The following is a 21,394-nucleotide window of genomic DNA, read 5'->3' on the forward strand; positions in this document are numbered from 1 at the left end:
GCCTATCCAAAAAGCGCTAGACTACCTTACAACATCTAATCAAAACACTGGCTGCTGAAAACCTCGGCAAGGAATCAGGAAGAAACCCATTTTCAGTTACCTATCCAACTCGCAGAGCAAATGTTTCTGATTCTGAAACAAATGGATAGAAGAGCTGAAGAATTAAGAATCAGGGAACGAGGACTGAGGCTCGGATGATTCAGTCTGAGTAACTGCTACTTACACTCCAGGCCATGAAATTGGAAAATCCCCAGTCGTTCTCTTTGTGGAAGAACAAGTGACTGATGCGCCGGCTGAAGGACTTCTCGTCGTCTCTGTAGTTGATGATCTTCAGCACCGCCTGTGCGTGACAGGACCAAGACCTGTGCGAGGAGGGCGACCCGAGCCTCAGTCCACAGCCTGACCCACACCTGACCCCGCTTTAAGAGCACACAAAATTGCCCCATCATTTCCTTCTATGTTTTTTAGATGGAATCAAGGGCACACATGTAGATCTTTAATGAAGAAAGAAGTGAAGAGGGTCCCGGGGTGCCCCTGTGTAGTCTGGAGGGATTTCAGTCTACGTTTTATGTCTTTTTGATTTCTAAAAGGTTTCAAGTTTTTTTATTGATATCTATAAAACACAAGCGTTTGAACTTCAAATAGTGTCCTGAGATTTGACAAGAGACGATAGCTTTTTGGTCAGATAGTAGTTCTAGTATCAAATATGGCGAGACTGCCTGAAAAGCACTGAAGAATGATGATAAAGCTGTTTGGTTGTTAGATAACAGACCGAAAGCTCCAGGTTCTACAGGTGTCACTCCTGCCCCTCCCCCTGGGGCTGCGAGGCTCCTGGGTCGGGCTGTTCGGGGGCTCTGAGAAGGACCCCGCCACCTGGGAACAACTGCAAGTGCAGACGTCCAGGGCAAGCTGCACGTTAAATGCTTGAGGCCCAATTCAGAGCTCACAGAAGGACTGCTTCAAACGACCTCTGACATGGCCGCAGACTCGTGAGCACAGGGGCGGCGGCTGCTGCCCGCTCGGGCCCCCTGTGTGGGCTGCGCCCGAGCCACCTGCTCTTCAGGCTCAGGCCGTCTGCGGGACTAAACAAGCCCAGCCCAAAGGCTCATCCGATCAGGTCAGGTCGTAATGTGAACTGAACACAGAAGTAAAAACACAGCCGAGGCCCTGACTGCTCCTGAAAACTGGCTTCTGAAACACCCAGGTAAAGAGGAAAAATGAAAGCAGCTGGGTCCTCCGGGGCCTCGGCAGCCCGCTGGAGCCAGTTCGGGAACATCTGCATCGAGGTGCCAAGGGCCACGATCTGGGGGCGCAGGGAGACGTGGGCCAGGGAGGCGGCGTCTCCTGGGCTGGTCAATGTGGAATGAGGTGAGGCAGAGGGAGCTGGGACCCCCCAAACAATCGCTCAGCTGTGCTGCTGGGAAACACCCAGCAGCAGGAGTTTGGTCTTTAACTTTCCGAATAACCCACAGAATCAGTTAACATACAGTGCGGATGTCTGCCTGGAGAGTTTTCCTTAACTGTCGTCTTCCCCTCTGGCAGTTATTGGCAGAATAAGAATCAGGGTAGTCCAGAGAGGCCCTAATTCCATGTTCCACGGGCAGGTAGATTCTCACATACACAAAGTTTAGTATTTTATTTGCAGGAAAAATATACATCTTTTCTAGTTTAGAGATAATACCTACCAGTGAGTTTTTAAAGAGGGAAATGTATTGAATCTAATTGAAAATCAAATTGCTATGTAGAGGCAGCAAGGAAATTCACAGAGAAATCCAAAATTCAAAGAGGCCAATCTGGCTTATAACTAATTGTGGATTTGTAATTGCATCATTTAAACTGTCTTACGTGGAATCAGATTCAGCATTGCACTGGAGAAAGAATCCTACGCTTTTTTGGTGTGGTCTGTCTGGATAAAAGCGTGGCATCACCATAATCTTCCACGGCAGATTTCGCACAAAACACGGAGGGCTAAGGACCGACTCACTCAGTCTGCTGAAGCGCTCGACAGTGAACTGAAAGGTTGCCTCGGAGCGCCAACTCGTGTCTGCAAGAGAACACTTTGTCAATCATAGGGCCCGGGGACTGTCAGACAACACTGAAAGCAGGACAAACCTGGGATAAACATTCTCTACAATGGCAGTTCAACCGCTAAAGCCTAACCCTCTGGGGAAAGGAGAGCATCATCTCCAATTTAGTAGCAATCTAAACTGTGAGATGACATACAGTTTGTGTGAATGAAACCCCAGACTCAGAGGGCCAGCAACACACACCTGCCTTCCCATCAAACTGGCTCAGTGCGATTAAGAACGTCTACTCTGCTCTGTCTTAATTCCCAAGTAATCCGCAGTGAGTGGAAAGGCTGGAGGAAAGGAATAAACTTCTCCTGTCACATCTGTTCAAGGACAGGGCTTCAGGAGGGAAAGAAAAGGGCTTGAGACCGGGGCTGAATGTAGAGAAAAGACATGGATTTGCAGGCAAATAGGGCCTTCCGAGGAGTGGGGACAGCCATTCCTGGGAAGTGCAGCACTAGTTAGAGATAAGACCGTTCCTAAGAAGTTAGCTAAAAATAAACGTTAACTTCATCAGTTCACTATTTTGGTGAAATCGCCCTAGATTCTCTAAGGGGAAATATCTGGGGGGGGGCGGGGGGAGAATGAAGAAACTGGTATTTCTTTGGACATGAACAGAATGAACTGTTAAATTTACTCAGCAAGACCAAAGGCCAACTTAAGAAATCAAGGTTTCCTCCAATAAAAAGCAAAGCATTGATAAGAATTAAACTAAAAAGTCACATTTTGAATTCTAGCCTTTTCTGCTGGTGACTACTCATTTCAAGAAACCCCAGGTAGTGATAATTAGCGCCAACAACCCATCGGCGTTCTCCAGCTGTCCAACCCTCCCAAAAAAACCTGTTACCGGCCAGCACGTAAGAGAACTGCAGCGGGGAGGACAAACTGCTATGCAACTTTCCAGTCACTTCCCTGCTCTTCACGAGCCTGTCCGGTGGCAGGAGGGGACAGCTCACAGGCGCAGGGGCCGAGGGCCACATGTGACCTAGAGTCACAGGAGGGCCTTTTCTGGCTGAGCAGCAGGGGCTGTTCTGTCATCCCCGAGCCCCGGCACTAGTGGGGTTCTCAGGCCTAGGAAGAGCGTGCCGAGAACACACCCAGGCCCTCCACGCTTCACTTCTCTGCACACAGAACTGCCTCCATTGTGGCTGAGTTTGTTCTTAAGAAAACATGTCCATCAGTCCTCATGAGAGGGTGGTATTCTTTACCAAAGAAAGAAAACCCCATAGGATGTGCTAACAGCGCTTTTCCCTCCGTTTAAAGGCTCTGTCCCCACTTGTTTGACTACCCGTAACCCAGCTCTTGGCAGAGGCCCTCAAAGGAAGAGCAGCTGCACGGCGTGTGATGCATTTGAGCCTCTGCAGGGGTCACCCTCATCCCTTCCCGAGATAAGAGTCCACAGAAAGGCAAGACGCCTGTTGCAGAGAATGCTGTCTAGGGTGCTGGGGAAAGAAGCGGGCTGCTCCTTCACAGCCACACACATCATATTTGAGCAGCGTCCAAACCCCGCAGCCAGGCAAGGCAGGTGTGACTCAGCTCCCAAGTCACAGGTGGGGACACCGAGGCTTGCTGAGGTCAAGCGGCTTGTCTCATCCAAGGTGGCACAGGGGGTCTTAGGACCCAAGATCTGTGGGTCCTAAACACTAAACACAGTGACCAATGCCATCTTAAGAGTTTAGGGGACCAAACCCAGAGCCTGATTAAACCAGCTGCTATCCGGTGATGACAGGACACGTTCCAGGGACCTAAAGACATGACGTCACAAGCCCCCACCTACGTGACTTTTAGTTACCATTCAGATTTGTGTAGGATGAGTTTTATACAGACCAAAAAAAATGCCTTTTTGCTCTTCGTCCCCACACTTTAGTCAAAATCCTCAATTAATCTTAAACAGGACCACACGAGCCTGGCATGGGTCCGGGAGCAGGCCAGCCCTCCAGGGCTCCCAGTGCCACCCAGGCCCACCTCCTCCCCTCCCCTCCCCAAGGCAGTTCACACTCCAGAATCACACACCAGATGTGAGGTGCTGCCTCCCGCCCAAGGCACAGGATTATCTTCCAAAATATGCTAATCAGGAGGTTTGATGTGAGATTTCATGTGAATAAAAATGTCACCACGCCCTGTCTTCAAGCCCTTCAAGCCTGTAGCACTGGTGGCCAAGACCAAAGCACGGCTGCCTGCTGAGCTCTTCCCGCTAACAGAGCAGCTGGGAACCTGCATTAAGTACCAGTAGATCCAGACAGGCAGGGGTGCAGGAGAGCGGCAGACAGGAAGCCCCTCTCTCTCTGGCGGACAGGGTTGGCCTGGCGACCATTCCCTGAGGAGCCGGGGGAGAAAATGGGTGGAAGGTACCCAGGATTCCACGGACTATTTATGCAGCTTTCTCTATCTGCAATAGCTTCAAAATGAAACCCTTTTGGGTAAAAGTGGTACACTTGGGATTACGAAGGCCACCTCCTACCCTGCTGGATTACTACCTCATCCAAATAGACTCTGACCTGCCTGAGCACCATGGGACACTGACCGACCCACACCAGCATCTGGTCGTAAATGGAGGGACGGCGACCGTGTACCGCCTGCTGCCCTCACACATCCTGGCAGAGAACCTGGTCCCCCAAAAAGCAGGCCTGAGGTTCCCCCAAAGGGCACTCTGGCAGAAGCTGTATCAAACCTCAATTATTCATTCTAATACCAGTCTTTGCACATCCCAGTTAATCCCCAGGGAAAAAACCAAAAACAACTATTGCTTCACGGGCACCAACCACCACCTAGATCTACAACAATCACTCTACCTCAGCTGGACATTTCTCTCACCTCTGCTGTCCGCCACTCAACTGCCGTGCAAGAGCCTCCCCCACCACGAAGGCTTCTCGGTACAGACTGAGGATCCCAACCCACGGTTCCCCACACTGTGTGACCTCCCTACATTACGATGTCAAAGGAGACTCAGGGAAAAGAGGTTCTAGCATTTCAGAGGCTTGGGGAATCATCATCAACAACAAAAAGGGCTTTTGGAAAAAGATGTTAGGAGGCTAACAGCTCAGAAGCACTCAGTAAAGAAACAAACTTAATCCAGCACTCCTCTTTCTGCAGATTTCTGAACAATTTTCACACACACATATTCTGCCATTAATGGTTCAAAATAACTATCACCGTGGCCCCCCCGCCCCACAGACACCGTCTTTTCACGCTCCTGCCCCTGGGCCTTTCAGAAGACCAGGAACAAAGGGTATTGAAGACCACTGCTACCTTGTCCTGTAAAGTGCTTTTTCCAGCTGATAATTCGCAGTAGGAGCATTTCTGCTTTTAGGTTCCATAACACCATCATTGCCTACTAATAATTTAGTACAATTGGCCTCAAAAGGAAAGGGGTGTTGTGTACACTGTGATCTCCTTACACTGGTTCTCAGGTGAGGCAATCTGGGGCCCCCGGGAGACTTCTAGCCACTCTGAGAGACATTTGGAGCTGTCACGACTCAGGGCGGAGAGGAGGGGATAACACGGCATACTAAAAAGCACAGGACGGCCCTTTCTGACCAAGAAGGATCCACCAAAAGGCCTCGGAGGCCTCGGAAGCCTGCTCCTGGGTCCACGTCTGCGCCTCCTCCCGGGCCCCCCCACCCCAAGAACACCGGGGGCGATGCCAGGACAAGCCTGTGCCATGGGACGAGCTGGGGCGGCTCCCTGCTCTGGGAGAGGCTGCCCTCACCCCCTGCCTCGGGCCTCCCCCGCGGCGCTCTCTGAACCACTGCTCTCTGACCCCATCCGGGGTCTGCGATGGAACCAAAGGGCCCCCGCATCCGGGGGCCGCCCCACACCGTCGCCCCCTGTCTGCGGTGGAAAGCGCACTCCACAGGTAACAAAGCAGCGGGTCAGACCACGCCTCTTTACCTTCCTCAGATATGGCCTCAGCCCGCTGCCAGGGGTAAAGCGCACTGTGAGAGAACTCTCAACTACGGCTGCAGTTTCTCATGGAGGCTGAGCTTTTGGCAGGAGGTCTGAACAGCAGTCCTTCTGGTGGTGCAGCCCGTGACTGACGGTTTCTTTCAACTGCCCCGTTACACCCCTGGGAAGGACACAACCCTCATGAGGATTGATGGACACGCTTTTGACAGAACATGGTTTCATATTACACTGCAAGACTCCTGGGGGCTGCATAAAGTGACTATTGGCTGCTACCTTCTCGTGGGGTCGACCTGGCAAACGCACAGGTCACACCCGTCTGATAAGGCATAATGAAAAAATAGCCTCGAGAGAAAGTGCTTCCCTAGGCCCAAAATGCCCATGCGTGTACAAATGTGTATACTTTGCGCAGAGAAGATAAAAGACCAAAAGTCAGTCTGGGGGATGAAGCCCAAAGCTCGATTCTGGTTTCGAACCTAACCGGAGGGGGGAGGGGTGATCAGCTACAGACAACTGATAGACTTGCTACAATAGGAATGCAATGGGAAGCCACGTTCCAGTGTCTAGAAGTATCGTGCTGCAGACGAAAAGGAAAGGACAGTAAGGTACTTGTTTTGAATACTAGGAGTGGCTGGAAAATTAACTGCAGGCCTGACCAAATACCCATCAATTACAGACTTCTGTATTTCAACCTTCTTGGCTAGGCTGGGGAGAATCACCTTACCTTGAAATTTGCAGGCAATCGTGGAATTCAAAACCAAACCAGGCTCCTAAATTTTGCTCAGATACAACCTCCTGAAAACTAGCTACTCTCAAAGAGACTCAGCAGTCCTCAGGAAGAAGTGTCTGCTTCCGACAGCTTTCTGCCCGACACCAGGAGACGAAGCCTGGGTACTCACCGTCCTCCATGTCCTCCTCTGTGTTACTGTGCCCGTCACTCATGGCCACATTCCCGTTGATAACAGGGTTTTGGGTAATTCTCGGTGGGTCATCTGTATCTCCAGCTTTAAAGGAAACAAAGAAATTCCATGAGTTTTACCTTCCTGGCTTGGATCAAGTAAACAAAACATATCTGTATTTTGGATGATTTCCAGTCACCAATAAGTTCCAACCGTGCCAAATAATTGCACTCTAACCCAAAAGTATGGGTATGTTTACTGATATGTTTGCTAAACAAACTTTTGTTCCTTTCAAAATGCTAAGTGGGATCTGAACACACAATAATCTGCTGAATTTGCAATGAAATTTATTTTGAAAAAGGTTTCTACTCATTAAAACTCAATCCTAGAGAAAATATTGTTTGGGGGGGGGGCGGTTACTAAAACAGTGTACGTTAGAATCTTCCATCATGGACACACATGCCTTGAAACAGCAAGCTCATTTTCAAACTGTTACTGGACACTTCAATTTTATAATTATATAAAGTATGAATCCATACCAAAGAACAGGAATGGCATTTTGGGGTGTGGGGAATTTGAAAAGGGAGTCCCTAGGAGGATGGGAATGGACAAAGATTCGAGAAAGGATCTCGAAACTAGCAAAATGCTTGCTGAAGGCTGGTCTGGAAAACATTTATATAAAATCAGAAGTGAGGATTTAAAACTTTTAACCAAGGACTGGCAAATATGAAGTGTAAACTCCAACTGTAACACTCCCATCCCTCTTCAGTCATTGAGTACAATCTTCTTCGAGACATAGGGCCATGGTTTAAAAGAAAAAAAAAAATTTAAACTTCTGGCAGGACTTAGGATTTAAACAGCCTCTACTGGTCAAAATGGCCATACTTCACATTTAAATCCTGTCCTGGCATATAGAACAGTTTACTGCAACTAATGATGTTCTGTGTCTCCTTGTATGGTCAGCTTTCCCTGGCAATTCAGACACTCAACAGAAATTAAGAATATCAGCTACAAGCAGGAGATGTGGTTTTTAAAGTAGCGACATAGCTGTGTCCTTGGACTCCAGTATTTCAGAGCCTTTATACCACTCCAACAAGCAGTGGGTCTGATTCAGCACCACGGACAGCACCTTTCCCCTCTAGGCAAGCTCCAACCCCCAACTGTCAGGTTACATTTCTCAAATAATTCCTAAATAAACTGCCCTTTTTTTCTTACGTATCTCAAAACACACCTTAGAGTTCCTTGGAAGCCAAGAAACAGGTATTACCACCCAAATTGAGACCACTGCCAATCTTGATGTTTTTGTTCTATTAAATATCAATAAACCAGTGAAGCCGCTCAGTCGTGTCCAGCTCTTTGCAACCCCATGGACTGGAGCCCACCAGCCTCCTTCATCCACGGAATTTTCCAGGCAAGAATACTGGAGTGGGTTGCCAAGAAGGATCTCCAGGGGATCTTCCCGACCCAGGGATCAAACCCAGGTCTCCTGCATTACAGGCAGATGCTTTACCGTCTAAGCCACCAGGGAAGCCCAAAGTGAAAGTTGCTTAGTCATGTCCGACACTTTGCGACCCATGTAAATTCCATGGAATTCTCCAAGCCAGAATACTGGAGTGGGTAGCCTTTCCCTTCCCCAGGAGATCTTCCTAACCCAGGGATCAAACCCAGGTCTCCCACATTGTAGGCAGACTCTTTACCAGCTGAGCCACTAAATATCAATATATACATTTAATTAATTTTTTGTCAGGGTGTCAATAAAAGCTGTTTATGAAAACACAATTTTTAAACTGGCTCCCTCAATCATGACACCCTGACAAAAAAACTGGGGAAAGAAGTAAGGAAAAGTAGAAATTCCTTTTCCTGTTGCTTATCTAGCTTGAACCATATATGCTAAAAAAGTACATTGACTGAAATTTCCACATTTACCCTCCTAAATTAATTAACCATCAAAAAATATTTTGAGGAAAAATTCTACAAAGGCCCAGCACACTCCACCAATGGAGTATTATACAGCAGTTTTTAAAAAAGATTCTCAGGGAATCCCCTGGCAGCCCAGTGGTTAGCACTCACACTTTCGCTGCCCAGGGCCCAGGTTCAATCCCTGATCGGGGAACTAAGGTTCTCAGTGTACCTGTATGAGGTTCTGAGTTAACAGTATTACGTTTTTAAAAATGAAGATGCCATATCTATCACCATAGCTATAAAAGATATAAGAGTTTTGTTGGAGTAAGACTATATGAATTCTTATTGCCCTTTACAACAACAAACATGGACTAGAACATAAACTAGTACATGGTTCTGAAGCAGCAGTGATTCTTCACTGCAGACACACACACATGTCACATGAATGCACTAGAAATCTTGAAGTCATTTGCTTGACATGTGCCTGGTACTTTGACTTTAGTTTCTCAGGTCTTTAGAAGAGCTTTAAAGTATGGTTGATATTGCACACATGCGAAACTGACAAAAGTGTCTCTGAAGTTGGCTCCTAAAGGCAAGGCGGGTAGGGTATGGTTCCACAGTTAGAATGAGATTCTCCTGAGCACCGTCCCATCTTTTACACAGTACACATTCCTGCTGGGCTGACCACTTTTCCACCCTTCACAGGCATGGCGACAAGTGGTCCAGGCCGGTAGCTGTGGAACTGCAGAAAAGCCCCCTGGCTGGCCCATGACGCATATGCGCAAAGTGCCAGCAGCAGGCCCTCCCCATCAACTGGCACGGGACCCTTGGAGAAAAGGTCGGCAACTCAAGTCTAGCTCCTAAGGGACTGAGTATCCAGTTAAAATAAGCTCCTCTTAAATGAGTTAGTTCAACAAAAGGATTAAAACTTTAATTAAGACACAGTAAATCCCTGGACCAGAATTAAATGATGGAAGTGCCTGATATCACAATCTGAACTAGGCTTCCAGAAATATCCTAAACGATAAGGCTGTCTTTATCATCAAGGAAGAAGTGCAAGATTGGCATTTATGTTTGTTTATCACCATATAAACTGATCCTGTTCTGAATTTCATGTCTTGCCCAACTGGAATTTTCCCAGATATGTTAACTCTCATTCGGCCAGATATGAATGATGACACAATGATTACAAACACCAGTGACAACACAGAATGCCTCAAATATACAGACCAAGTCTCTGGTACACTTAAATGTCAGGGAGGGGAAGGGGGTGATTATCATTCTGAAATATACACAAGACGCCCAGAAATACAACATATCATTTCCATTACTCATGATTAGTAGGCCTTTTGACAACAGCACTGTGATAGTATCAGTGGCAAATTTTAATATATACACATGGCACAAAACACCTTTTTAAAAGAGTGACTTAGAAACACAAAAGCCTCCCCTGTTTAATTACAAAGCCTGCATTTCCTGCTTTTTTACAGGGACTCCCTGTGCCTATATCCAGCTTTACTCTTCCCAGACCTCTGTGATGTCACAACCCGGAGGCACTGACCCAAAGAACACTGGCCAATTGCTATGGAAATGAGGTGGCCCCGATTTAGTGCCCGAATCTCACTCCTGGAGGAGAAAAACAGAAAATTCCACTTTGATGGCCTTGATGTCTTCCATCACTTCACAAACTTCTCCCAAAAAGGTTGGGGAGAGGGGACCAAACGACTCCAATAAAACCTCACGGCCTTCCAACTAAGTCTGTATGCCGCCCCCAGGAGGCAGCTGGGCCACAAGGGCCCAGCCCCGCCTCAGAGTCGCTGTCCACTCAGAACCACCCCGCTTCAAACTCCTCAAAATCCCAACTAGTGATACAACCCCATGAGCAAAACCCACAACTTGGTTTAAAAGGGCAGACAGGGTAAGTGAACTGCCACAGACACCACGGCGACCTTGCATGAGTGGGTCCTTGGATGGGTCAAGCAGAGCCTCACCAGCCCAGCTTAAGCCCCGCCCCGCACCCCACGAGTCCACCCTGACTTCCAGGTCAGAGCCCCCGGGCTTCTGCCTGGGCCCCCTCCTCTCCTCTCGGCGTCATGAGGCCCCACTGGGCTCGCGAGTCACCTCCTGGTCCAAGCGCGCAGTTCCCCGCCATGTCTGCATGGCTCTGCAGCAGAATCTGCTGGGGGTGGGGGAGGGGAGGGCAGGGTTCTCTCAGCCACATCAGAGTGACTGCATAGAAGCTCCAGGAGCTCTCACTCAGCATTCTCTTTTTAAAGCTGCCCACAGTTCTCAGGCCCAGACACATCATCAAGCAACCATCAATGGAGATGATCACCTTCAAAAGGCAAAGTGGTTCAGAAACAGAGTTTTGTACAGGTCCAAACGGAGATGTGCATATATATCCTGTTTCCACTCCATCACTTCCTCTCAAGAATTCAGATACACTTGATTTCCCAAGGTTCTGATCCACAAAACCCCTGGCTCTGAGCTCAAAGAAGCAACTGATAACTCAATGGTGAGAGACAGAAGATGTACCACTCCTGCTGAGCTGGGCTGAGAGGCTGGGCTGGTTATAGGAAGGCGTGGTGGGGAGTGGGGGTGACGTGGGGTTGGGGGCGGGGGGCAGGCAGCAGCTGGGGCCCCGCCCCCAGCAGAGGACAGGGAGGAGGGGGTCCGAGAAGGCTTCCACAAAAGCAGGGACCCACAGGTGTCGGCTGTCACACTCCCCAAGGAGCCAGAACGTCCTGGGTGTTGGGAAACAATTCCGGACGCCCCTATAAAACCTACAATTCTGTGGGAGAACTTTGTGCTTGGTGTCAACCCCGGTCCCCCTGGGGGAGTCTCAGGGCGAGCCAGGCCTCCACAGACAGAGAAGACAGAGGACGCATCCTCGGGCAGAATGTGGAGGTCACCGAGGACACAGACATGGAGCGGAAGGGCCAGTCTGAGCTGTCTGCTCTCACGCAGGTCAACCACCCCAGCAGCCGCCGGGCGGGAAGGAGCCGGTGCCGACCAGGCCGCAGAGCCCACGGGCTCTGCCAACAAGCTCAGTCCCATCCCGGCCCAGTCGGACAAGGACCACAGCGCCAGTGGACTGTGAGGAAACGCCCTCCCTCCCTCTGTGAAACCTCCCAGAACTGGAAAACTTCAACTATGCTTCAAAAGAGTCATTTCAAATCCATTATCACATTACCAGGCTCTCCATCCCCTCAAGGGGTGGACCCCCTTCCCGACACTGGTCTTCTGCACACACGACCCACCTGGGAGGCGGAGGCGGGCAGCCCTCCTCTCACAGAGTTTAGTCCCCCTTCTTAGCAAGCATCAAGATGTGTCAAGAGCAGGCTGGGCCAGGCGGCGGGGAGAACTGACGAGCAGCCCCTGGACACAAGGGCTAAGGCGACAGAAGGGCAGAGGGACACACAGGCCCAGACAGCAGTCCCGAGAAGCACCTGCCAGGCTCCACAGGGAACAGGAACCAGCAGCAGGCGGGCACAGGGGTGGGCGGGGCCTTGAAAACCCCCGATGCACACAAGCACCCGTCCGTCCCAAGAGGAACCACCTGTGGCCCGGAAGCACGTGCCACTCGGAACAGGGGGTCTGGACCTGGCTGCCAGCCCCAGGCAGCCATCTGACCGAGCCTGTCCACCCACCATGGGCCCAGGCGTCCGTCCGAAGCTGGTCCTGGGAGGAAGTGGGGAGTGTGTGTGTGTGTGTGTGTATATGTGTGTGCGCGGGCGCATGCGTGAGAGAGAGAGCGCGCGAGTGAGTTTTCTGTGCTCTTGTGCCCCTGGCCCCTGGGCAAGGCGGCCTCCAGTGATTCTAGACTTCCTCTGGTCACGTTAACAATGAGACCGTGACTTAATCAACACTAAGTTGTGTTAACACATTTTAACGTGTGTTCTGGGTTTCATTTTTATATGCTCTGGCTCCATGTAGGGAGCTGGAAGCCCACTTGCGGGTGGTGTCCGCCCTGCTAAACGAGGGCTTCTCGGCTCCTGCCTTGCAGAGAGCCTGAAAGTTCCAAGCAGACGCAGTGTGCGGAAGCCCGACGGTGGGCTCCATGCTCTTAAACAATTCAGATTTACATCAGTTATAGGAAAATAAAGCCCCAAGGAAGGCCACGGATAAACTTGTGTGCCTTAAATAAGACTATTTGTTTGGGGCTCTCCGTTTGGCTTCATTATGCAAAACTCGTCTGTTCTCTGGAGGACCACGCTAAACCGCCATCACATCTGCCCCACAGACCACGACCGCGGACTGGTGTGGACACTGGCCGGGCTCGGAGAGGGGCGTGCACCCAGACCAACTGAGGAACTTATAATCACGTCCCAGCTGCTTTCTCACATGTCCGGTCTCATCTGCTCTACTGCGTAGGGCTGTCTGGTGGCCGAGGAGGAAACCGAGCCCCAACAAGCCCAGCAGAGGGGGGACAATGTGGACGCTCCAGGACGGAGGACGAGTACAAGCAGCCCGCAGCAGCCCGAGGATTCACGAGATGCTGAAGTCAAGACGGCACAAGCCAACTGCAGCCAAGGAGAGGTCCCGAAGAAACACAAGTAATGAGTATGCCCAACTCCCCTAATCAACAGGACACCCCTCTTCGTCTACCACATCAACAGTGAAAACTACTAGAGATGCCCACAGATGCGGAGGGTCTCATATCACAGAATGGGTGCCAAGTGGCTGGAGTCTAAACTTACAGTCAAATCATTCTCCCCAAAGGCAATATTTATGAAAGCCAAAGTCATAACTCAGAATGCCATTTCTAAATATCTATTCTCAGAAAACTAGCATACATGCCCCAAATTGTACACAAGCATGTTTCTTACACCTAAGCACGTTTCACAGAGAAAAACTTTATAAACACAAGTGCTCATTAATTCTAAGGGCCATCTGTGGTATGGCTCCATTCATTCATATCAGGTGTCCAGAAGAGTGATTTCCACAGAGTTAGAAGGCAGACCAGTGGTCGCCCAGAGCTGGGAGGGAGATGGGAAGGGTGATGGCTGAGGTGCACAGGGGTTTCTTTTAGGTACCATAAACCGACTGCAGTGATGGGTGAATTATGTTTATTAAAAACTGCTGAATTGCAGGGTATATGGAATATCTCAATAAAGCTGCACTGTTGGGGCAGGGGGGACAAGAACTGAATAAAACAGGCCGTTCTGCGTGGGGACAAACCAGTTTTAGAGCAGAGCCGTCCCGAGGGCTCTGCACGGAACTGCTGTGTGCCCTGAACACCTGAAAGCGAAAGTGAAGGTTGCGTCCGACTCTTTGTGACCCCATGGACTATGCAGTCCATGGACTTCTCCAGGCCAGAACATGGGAGTGGGTAGCCCATCCCTCCTCCAGTGGACCTTCCCAACCCGGGACTCGATCTGGGGTCTCCTGCACTGCAGGCAGGCTCTTCACCAACTGAAGCTGAGCACTGGGGCAGGTGTAAACGCTCTCCTTTCTGCACTGTTTCTCTAGAAATAAACATTCTGGGGCTTCCCTGGTGGTTCAGTGGTGAAGAACCCACCTGCCAATGCAGGAGACCAGTTCCATCTCTGGTCGGGGAAAACCCCACATGCTGGAGGGTAGCTAAGCCCATGCGCCTCAACTACTGAGCCCACGAGCCTGGGAGCTCTGCAACGAGGCCGCCACAGTGAGAAGCCCATGGCCACAGCTAGCGAGCAGCCCCTGTCCACCACCGTTGGAGAAAAGCCCATGCAGCAACAAAGACCCAGCACAGTCAAAAATAAATAAATTAAAAAAACCCACAAATCCATTGTGGTGTTTGGAAAACCCATTTATCTATAAAATTTGCGTGTATGAATTCACCCCACATTCACGTAGTTTTAAAGAAACCAAGACTGTGAAGGGAGAAGGCCCACCCAGAGAGGACTCAGTGAGCAGGCAGTCCTTAGGGAACAGAGCGGTGCGTGTGGGCAGGACAACACCCCTCACGCATTAAGTACGCAGTGTGCACCCCTTGGATGGAGTCTTGCTTGCCCTCCTGTTGCCTCAGCAAGTACACATGCCTTTACAGAAAAGGTAACACCACCCATCAGCTCAGTTTGGTCGCTCAGTCTTGTCCAAGACTCTTTGCAACCCCACAGCGCAGAGAAAAGGGACAAGGAGAACACAGCCGGAGGCCTGAGAGCACCCAGCCAGGCTGCAGCAGGAAGGGAAAGGGGGCGGGAGGCAGCGGGACTCCTCCAGCAGACCCCACACAGAGGGACTGCCTCAGTGATCTGTGACCGCGACGGTCATCCTCGTACACCTGGGCAGACAGCAACACCCGCCCTTAGACGCCTGCATTTTCTACTCACGGAAACAAGGAAATCCGGGGACTGAAGAATGGGGTCAGAAGCAGAGGAGAGATCTTTAAAATACATACTCTGACTGTGCTAATTAAAACTTTAACAAACCAGTCAAGCATAGCCCATGTCAGGGGAGTTCCTTTATTTGTACAAAGCCACAAACTGAACAGCCTGGGACGGAGGACCAAGCCGTTTCTGGCTGGTGTCTTTTTTTCTCCCCACATTGGTGCCACTGGACTATCACTCAGGCCTGACCCTCCTTTCTGGGGGGCCCACCCAGACTATCAAGGAACACTTACATCCAAGACCTTCTAAAAAAACTAGTGGCGAAAGAAAGTAGGAGGAAGACTAGTTTCCCAGGTAGAGGCACCAGAGCAGGAGACAGACACGTTCAAGGGCTGGAAGGCGGGGTGAAGACCTCAGTTCTCCCCAAATCGATCGGTATGTTGATACACGATTATTCCAGTCAAATTCCCAGCACATAAGGGAAACAATTCTGAAAGGAGCAGTTGAGTTGCTTCAGCAGCTGAGACGGAGCTGTGTTAGCAAAGGGGTGGACACAGAACAGAACAGGAGAGTCCACAAAAACGCCCGTGTCAACATTACTGCCTGATTCTTGACAAAGGTGCAAGTAATTCAGAGGAAAAGAGATAGTGTTTTCAACAAACAGTAAAGAAAGAGTTGGATGTTCACAGACAAAAATAAATAAACTGCAACCTCGCACCTTACACAGATACTAACTCATAATGGATCTTAGGTGAACAAACATTTAAACTTTAAAAAGTAATCATGTGATACCCAGCAAAGAATTGTTAGACATAACACCAAAAGCCAAGATCCATAAAAGAGAATTTTGATAAAATGGACTTCTCTGTAAAGACACCACTAAGGGAAAAAACAGACAAGCTACAGGTTGGGAGACAGTCCTTTCAGATCTCCTGACAAAGGACTTACACTAAGTACATAAAGAGCTCTCCAGACTTGACAGCAGTAAGAATTTAAAAAGCCCAATACTTAAGCAGACACGTGAGAGAGGGTACAAGGATGGCAAATAAACAAACAGAAAGACGTGTGCCTGGGCTATTAGGTGTCTGAATTAAACGACCGCCACCTCTGAGATGACTGAGACGAAACCTCTGGCGAGGCTGAGGCGGCGCTGCAGAGGACCCAGGCACACGGACAGCAAGCAGGTGGGCAGTTCCCCACGGAGCACGCCTCACCCAACAGCTCGACACCTTCCTCTAGAGAAATGAAGACTCATGTTCACACAAAAGCCTGAACATGGGTATTTATAGTGGCTTCATTTGTAACTGCCAAAAACTGGAGACAACCCAGATGTCCCTCTGTGGAATAGAGCCCAGCAATAAAAAGCAACGAACTACTGATCAGGTTACAAGCTGTACGATTCTGCAAGACGACAAGGCTGCACGGAGACACAGGAGCAGCTCGGCCCGGCGTGAGGGGCTGCTCTGGGTCCTGCTGGGCCGGGGGGCACACAGACCTGCCCCCGAGCCCAACGCCGAGCCGCTGACCACGCTGCCCACTTCACTGTGTGTAAAGGCAAAGGAAAAAACACCTGTAGGGCAAGGAGAAGAATATGATTTACCAACTCTCTAAATAAACACCGCCTTGGATTACAAGTTCAGAACTTTATCCACATGGGCAAAGAAAACAGAGCGGAAAAGAGGCAGGTCTGAGTCCTTCTACCCTAGGAACTGCGGGCGGTCGTGTTCATGAATGACTGCAGCACAGCTCGTTTTCTCGGCGGGGAGAGGGAGTCAAGAACGTCAAGAAGTCAGGAAAATGGGAGATCAGATACACACTCTGCTCCAGTGAACTCAGGTACATAAACAAGGTGTGCTGTTTCAAAAGCTACATTTAAACTCAGAGTTCCTCCAACTGTTCCACACAAGCCACTGGAAAATGGAGAAAGTGAGGGGAAAGACCCAAACAGAACAGGAAGTGGAATGCGGCCATGATGAAGGAGCAGGAAGCAAAATAATCAAAATCACAAATTATTTCTACTTAATTGTCCTCTCCTTGAATTCTCAGAGGGTATCTGTTCATCTTAATGGAGCCTATACATTTTTAAGTGTGTGTGTTGGACCACAGGACAATTTCCCATTGCAGGGGACCACCCAACACTGCCTGAACCATGGAATTAGCTGCTGTGGACAACTCAGCTGCCAGTCGCTAATTATCATCCAACTACATCCACTGGGCGGGCTTCCCCGGTGGCTCATCTGGGAAAGAAACCAAGTGCAATGCAGGAGACCCCGGTTCGATCCCTGGGTCAGGAAGATGCCCTGGAGAAGGGAAAGGCTACCCACTCCAGTATTCTTGGGCTTCCCTGGTGGCTCAGCTGGTAAAGAATCTGCCTGCAATGTGGGAGACCTGGGTTCGATCCCTGGGTCAGGAAGATCCCCTGGAGGAGGGAACAGCTACCCACTCCCGTGTTCTGGCCTGGAGAATTCCATGGACTGTACAGTCCATGGGGTCGCAAAGAGTCAGACAGGACTGAGTGACTTTCATTTTCACCTGCCAACTAGTGGCAGGTGACTCTCACATATAGATCGAAAGTCACCGCTCTCTTTGTGCCATGAGCTTTCTGGAGATTTAACTACAACCCAATTAGGTAACAGCGATAGGCTGAATGAAAATGTGATGTTTTAAGGACTTTTTAATGTAACTGTACAATGAAATACGCCAACATTTAAAAGGTCTGTAAACTGTGAATCGGAATTTTCAAATGATCAATGAATAGTATTAGAAAGGCAGCATTCAAAGTTCAAGACAAACCGATAAGTTTTCAAGTAATAGAGCGTGAAAAGTTAACTCATCGCGTTTTCAAACTGCATGTTGCAATTAACCTAAGCTGCTATCAAATCGTGGTGGAGTATGAACGAACTGCCACAATTACCTGACAGGGCCGCACCTCTGTAAGACTGGGCTGCTTTATATCTCCAGTAAAATGTACATTGCAGCTGTCAGCAAAAGCAGATATGAAAATCTAGCTGTCTCCTGTCAAGTCTGACAATAAATCTGCAAAATGTATGAACAATGCCATTCCTCATTGAACTTTTGTTTTAGAAAATATCTCCTGCACATGTGGGTATCCCCTGGCAATCCGGTGGTTAGGACTCTGCTTTCACTGCCAGGGGCTCTGGTCGGGGAACTAATATCCCACGGCTGTGGGCATGGCCGAGAAAACCCACTATATTAAATGTGCTGCCACACACTGGTTTATTACTTCTAAATGAATAACTGATTTTTAATTTCTACCTGGCAAATAATGATAGATGTGACCCACCTACCCAGCAGCTCTCCAGGGTTCTCAGCAGTGACAGTTCAGAGACCAGGCCACCGGGTGGATGGTGCCACCTGAGCGACCTGCAACCCAGGCCCCTCCCCGCAGAGCTCCAGCAGGAGACGGTCTGCCAGCAGTGAGGAGGGTGAGCAAAGGAGCCCCCGCATTCCTCGATGCCTGGGGGCTTGTCTGCCTGCGGGCCCTTCGCTTTGTGAGGTCGGCAGCAGCACGCGGGGAGAAGCCACAGGGATGCGCTCCAGCCTCGCCCACCCACCTGCCACCGTCTTCCTCCGCAGCCCACGGGCCAGGTGGCCTCCCGTGCCAGCGCCAGCGGACTGTCAGCAGCTCGCAGAGCTGTGTGCGGGAGAAACCTAATAAATGCCTCCATGCGGCTCTGCTGCTAACAACCCTCCGCTGACACCGATACACCCTCACCCCACACCACGCAGCCGATTAGATTTGGCGGTGAATCACATCCTCAACAAAGTTCCAAGTCCCTTTTAAAAATACTGAAGAAAACCTCTTACAGACGACAGAATCATGAGACTGCACATCTTTCTGATCCCATACAAATCACAGCGAGGCTCCACAGGACGGAATACTACTGAGCAATAAAAAGGGACGGCGCGCTGATCCTTCCCTCTCTAGCTTCAGAAAGGAGCCGGACGCGAGGCCACACGTGTGTGAGGCGGTCACAGTGTCCACAACGGGCACCAAGAGGGTGGACCGCGGGCTGCACACAGGGCTCCAGGGGGCAACGAAAACGTTCAAACTCCGCTGTGCTGATGGTCACAATAAATCGGACGCTTTAAATGGGTGGCTCAAATTGTGACGGATGGGAATCATCAGTATAACTCGTGATTTCAGAATTTGTGGCGACTACAGACATTTTTTCAGAGACTTGCAGGCACGCAGATGCAAATCTAACCTTTATGATGGTTACCAACGCAGGTAAAATGAAGGTTAACAGGCATTGCGAACAGCAGCCTGTTCCCAGCCTACTGAAAGTAAAATGTAAAAATGCAGTGCCTTCAGTTATCTGGTAGAAACGGCTATTCACAGTGGAGAGAACGGAATGCCGCTGGCCTCAGAGACTAACGGAGGGAGGGCAGAGAAACACAGCTCAGATTTGACTGCGATCCACGCACCTGGGCAGGAAGCAAAGAGGGCTCTGCCTCCATCCATCCAAAGCCAGACCTCTGCCACTCTCGCCTCGAGTCCCCAGAACTCACATCCTAGCCCCCCGGCTTGTCCCAGCTCACGCAAGTCAGCAACCTCCCTGTGCCCTGCAGCCGAACGCACCGGCTCTCCCCACCTCAGAGCCCGGGATCTGCCCCTCCGTGGCCGTCATCCCTTTCTCTCCGCATTAGCAGTGTGTTCCCGGGGCCCTTCTAGATCCCGCGGACTCCCCTCCGGCTGACACCTGATCCTCTCTTCCTCTGTGTCAAGCACCCGGGCCAGAGCCTGAAGCAGAGATCTAAGGCGAAGGGTGAGCAGGCGCTCTGGGGAGTCAGTCTGCGGATCCCTCTTCCTGGGTTTTCTACAGAAGAAAATGCTTGGTTTTCTGTTACTCTGAGCAATACGCTCCAAGGCAGTTTCCCAAAACCAGTTCACAGGCTGGATCTGAAGCAGCAACTGGCCACTAGAACTGTCCGTGACGATGTAGACCGTCCACCGCTGCTAAGCGGCGAGCCACAGGTGCTACATGCCCCTGAACAGATCTGGTGAGACTGGGGAGCTGAGTATTTATTTGACTTCAATCACTTCACCCTCCCGGAGACTTGGGTCTCTTGGCCTCTAGAGTAGGGGGTGTAATAATCACAAACAAAGTCTAAATCACAAGTCTAATCACAAACAAAGCTCTAAAACAAAGTCACATGACCACAAGCCCTCCAACAACACAGCCACAATGAAAGCAATATTTTAAGAACAGCCCTTAAAAAGTAAAAGACTGAACTTCATCAAAAGAGAAATTAACATTTTAAATAACCTCTGATTCCCAAGAAAATACTGGCTATCACAGAATTCTCCCTCCTTCCCCGAGCCCTGGGGGTAATCAGTGACCACCTGGAGGAGAATTCTGAGGACTGCTAACAGCTCCTCGGGACCCTGCTTGTAACATCACCATGCCCACGACCTGAGCGCCCAGCAGGAGCCCACGGCCACCACCAGTCCAGACCCCGAGAGGTAGTGTCTGGGTCACTGCCCGCCGCACGCCTTGAGGAGGAACGCGTCACCTCTACGGATCACTTGCATTCTGGGTCCTAATGAGGATGCCCGTGAGCTACCTCACTTATCTGCATCTTCTCCAGACACCTTCAAACCACGTGCTTGGAGGCCGCAATTTGGCCAACCCAGTGGTGAACGTATTAGCGGTGTGTATGTATCTATCTTGTGTTTTAAACCTTTAAAACTGTCAGGAAAAGAGGCCCAGGAGGAGGACGTTCAGGATACGCCCCCACGCTGCTAGCCTGATGTCAGAAGTGAGAGGACTGGCTGGCCTCTCAGCCCCTGCCCCACCGAGGACCCCGGCTGTGGCCCCTCCGACCCGGTCTTCTACCTGGTGAAAGCTGCTGCCTTAAGAAACAGATGGCTCAGGCGGCCCCGAGGACACAAGTGCAGGTGGCTGGGGCTCGGAGACAGGGCGGGGGACAGCCGGGCTGGTGCCGTCTGCGTGGCTGGAGGAGCCTCTGTCTGCTCACAAGTGGGCGCAGGGCTGTGTGGGTGAGCTGACCGGAGGACCGGGGTGGACGTGCGGCCTCCGGGTCTGCACCCTGAGCCCTGGCGGACAAGGCTCCCTGCCTTCTCAAGTTTAAATCTCTCCAGACGCCCAGCGCCCTGGATGGTCTGCTCGGAGTGATTCACTCTGGCTCAGGCTCACAGTACTAAGGGCCTGACTCAGCGAGGCAGGCAGGCATCTACCTCCAGAAACACCTTGAGTCTCCCTCTGCCACCCGCCACACTCCACGTGCTGAAGGGAAGGCGGCCCGGCTGACTCTGCAGAGAGCC

General features: G+C 50.5%; 1 protein-coding gene across 2 annotated transcripts in view; it reads right to left on the bottom strand.

Annotated features, from left to right (window-relative positions):
• USP7 (ubiquitin specific peptidase 7) overlaps window positions 1–21,394 on the bottom strand; it is a 53,429-nt gene that overhangs the window by 21,740 nt on the left and 10,295 nt on the right. Inside the window, exons 1-4 of one of the 2 annotated variants that reach the window (XM_043914293.1) lie at window positions 6,872–6,976; window positions 5,961–6,135; window positions 1,846–2,044; window positions 224–362 (exon numbers count right to left, since the gene is read on the bottom strand). In XM_043914293.1, coding sequence (XP_043770228.1) covers window positions 224–362; window positions 1,846–1,931 — 225 coding nt within the window. In that variant the 5' untranslated portion in view covers window positions 1,932–2,044; window positions 5,961–6,135; window positions 6,872–6,976. Of the gene's footprint in view, window positions 1–223; window positions 363–1,845; window positions 2,045–5,960; window positions 6,136–6,871; window positions 6,977–21,394 lie in introns of those variants that run through there. The other variant, XM_043914292.1, reaches the window with a different exon arrangement.

The sequence above is a fragment of the Cervus elaphus genome, chromosome 10 (genome assembly GCF_910594005.1).
Source record: "Cervus elaphus chromosome 10, mCerEla1.1, whole genome shotgun sequence".
Classification (NCBI taxonomy): Eukaryota; Metazoa; Chordata; class Mammalia; order Artiodactyla; family Cervidae; genus Cervus; species Cervus elaphus.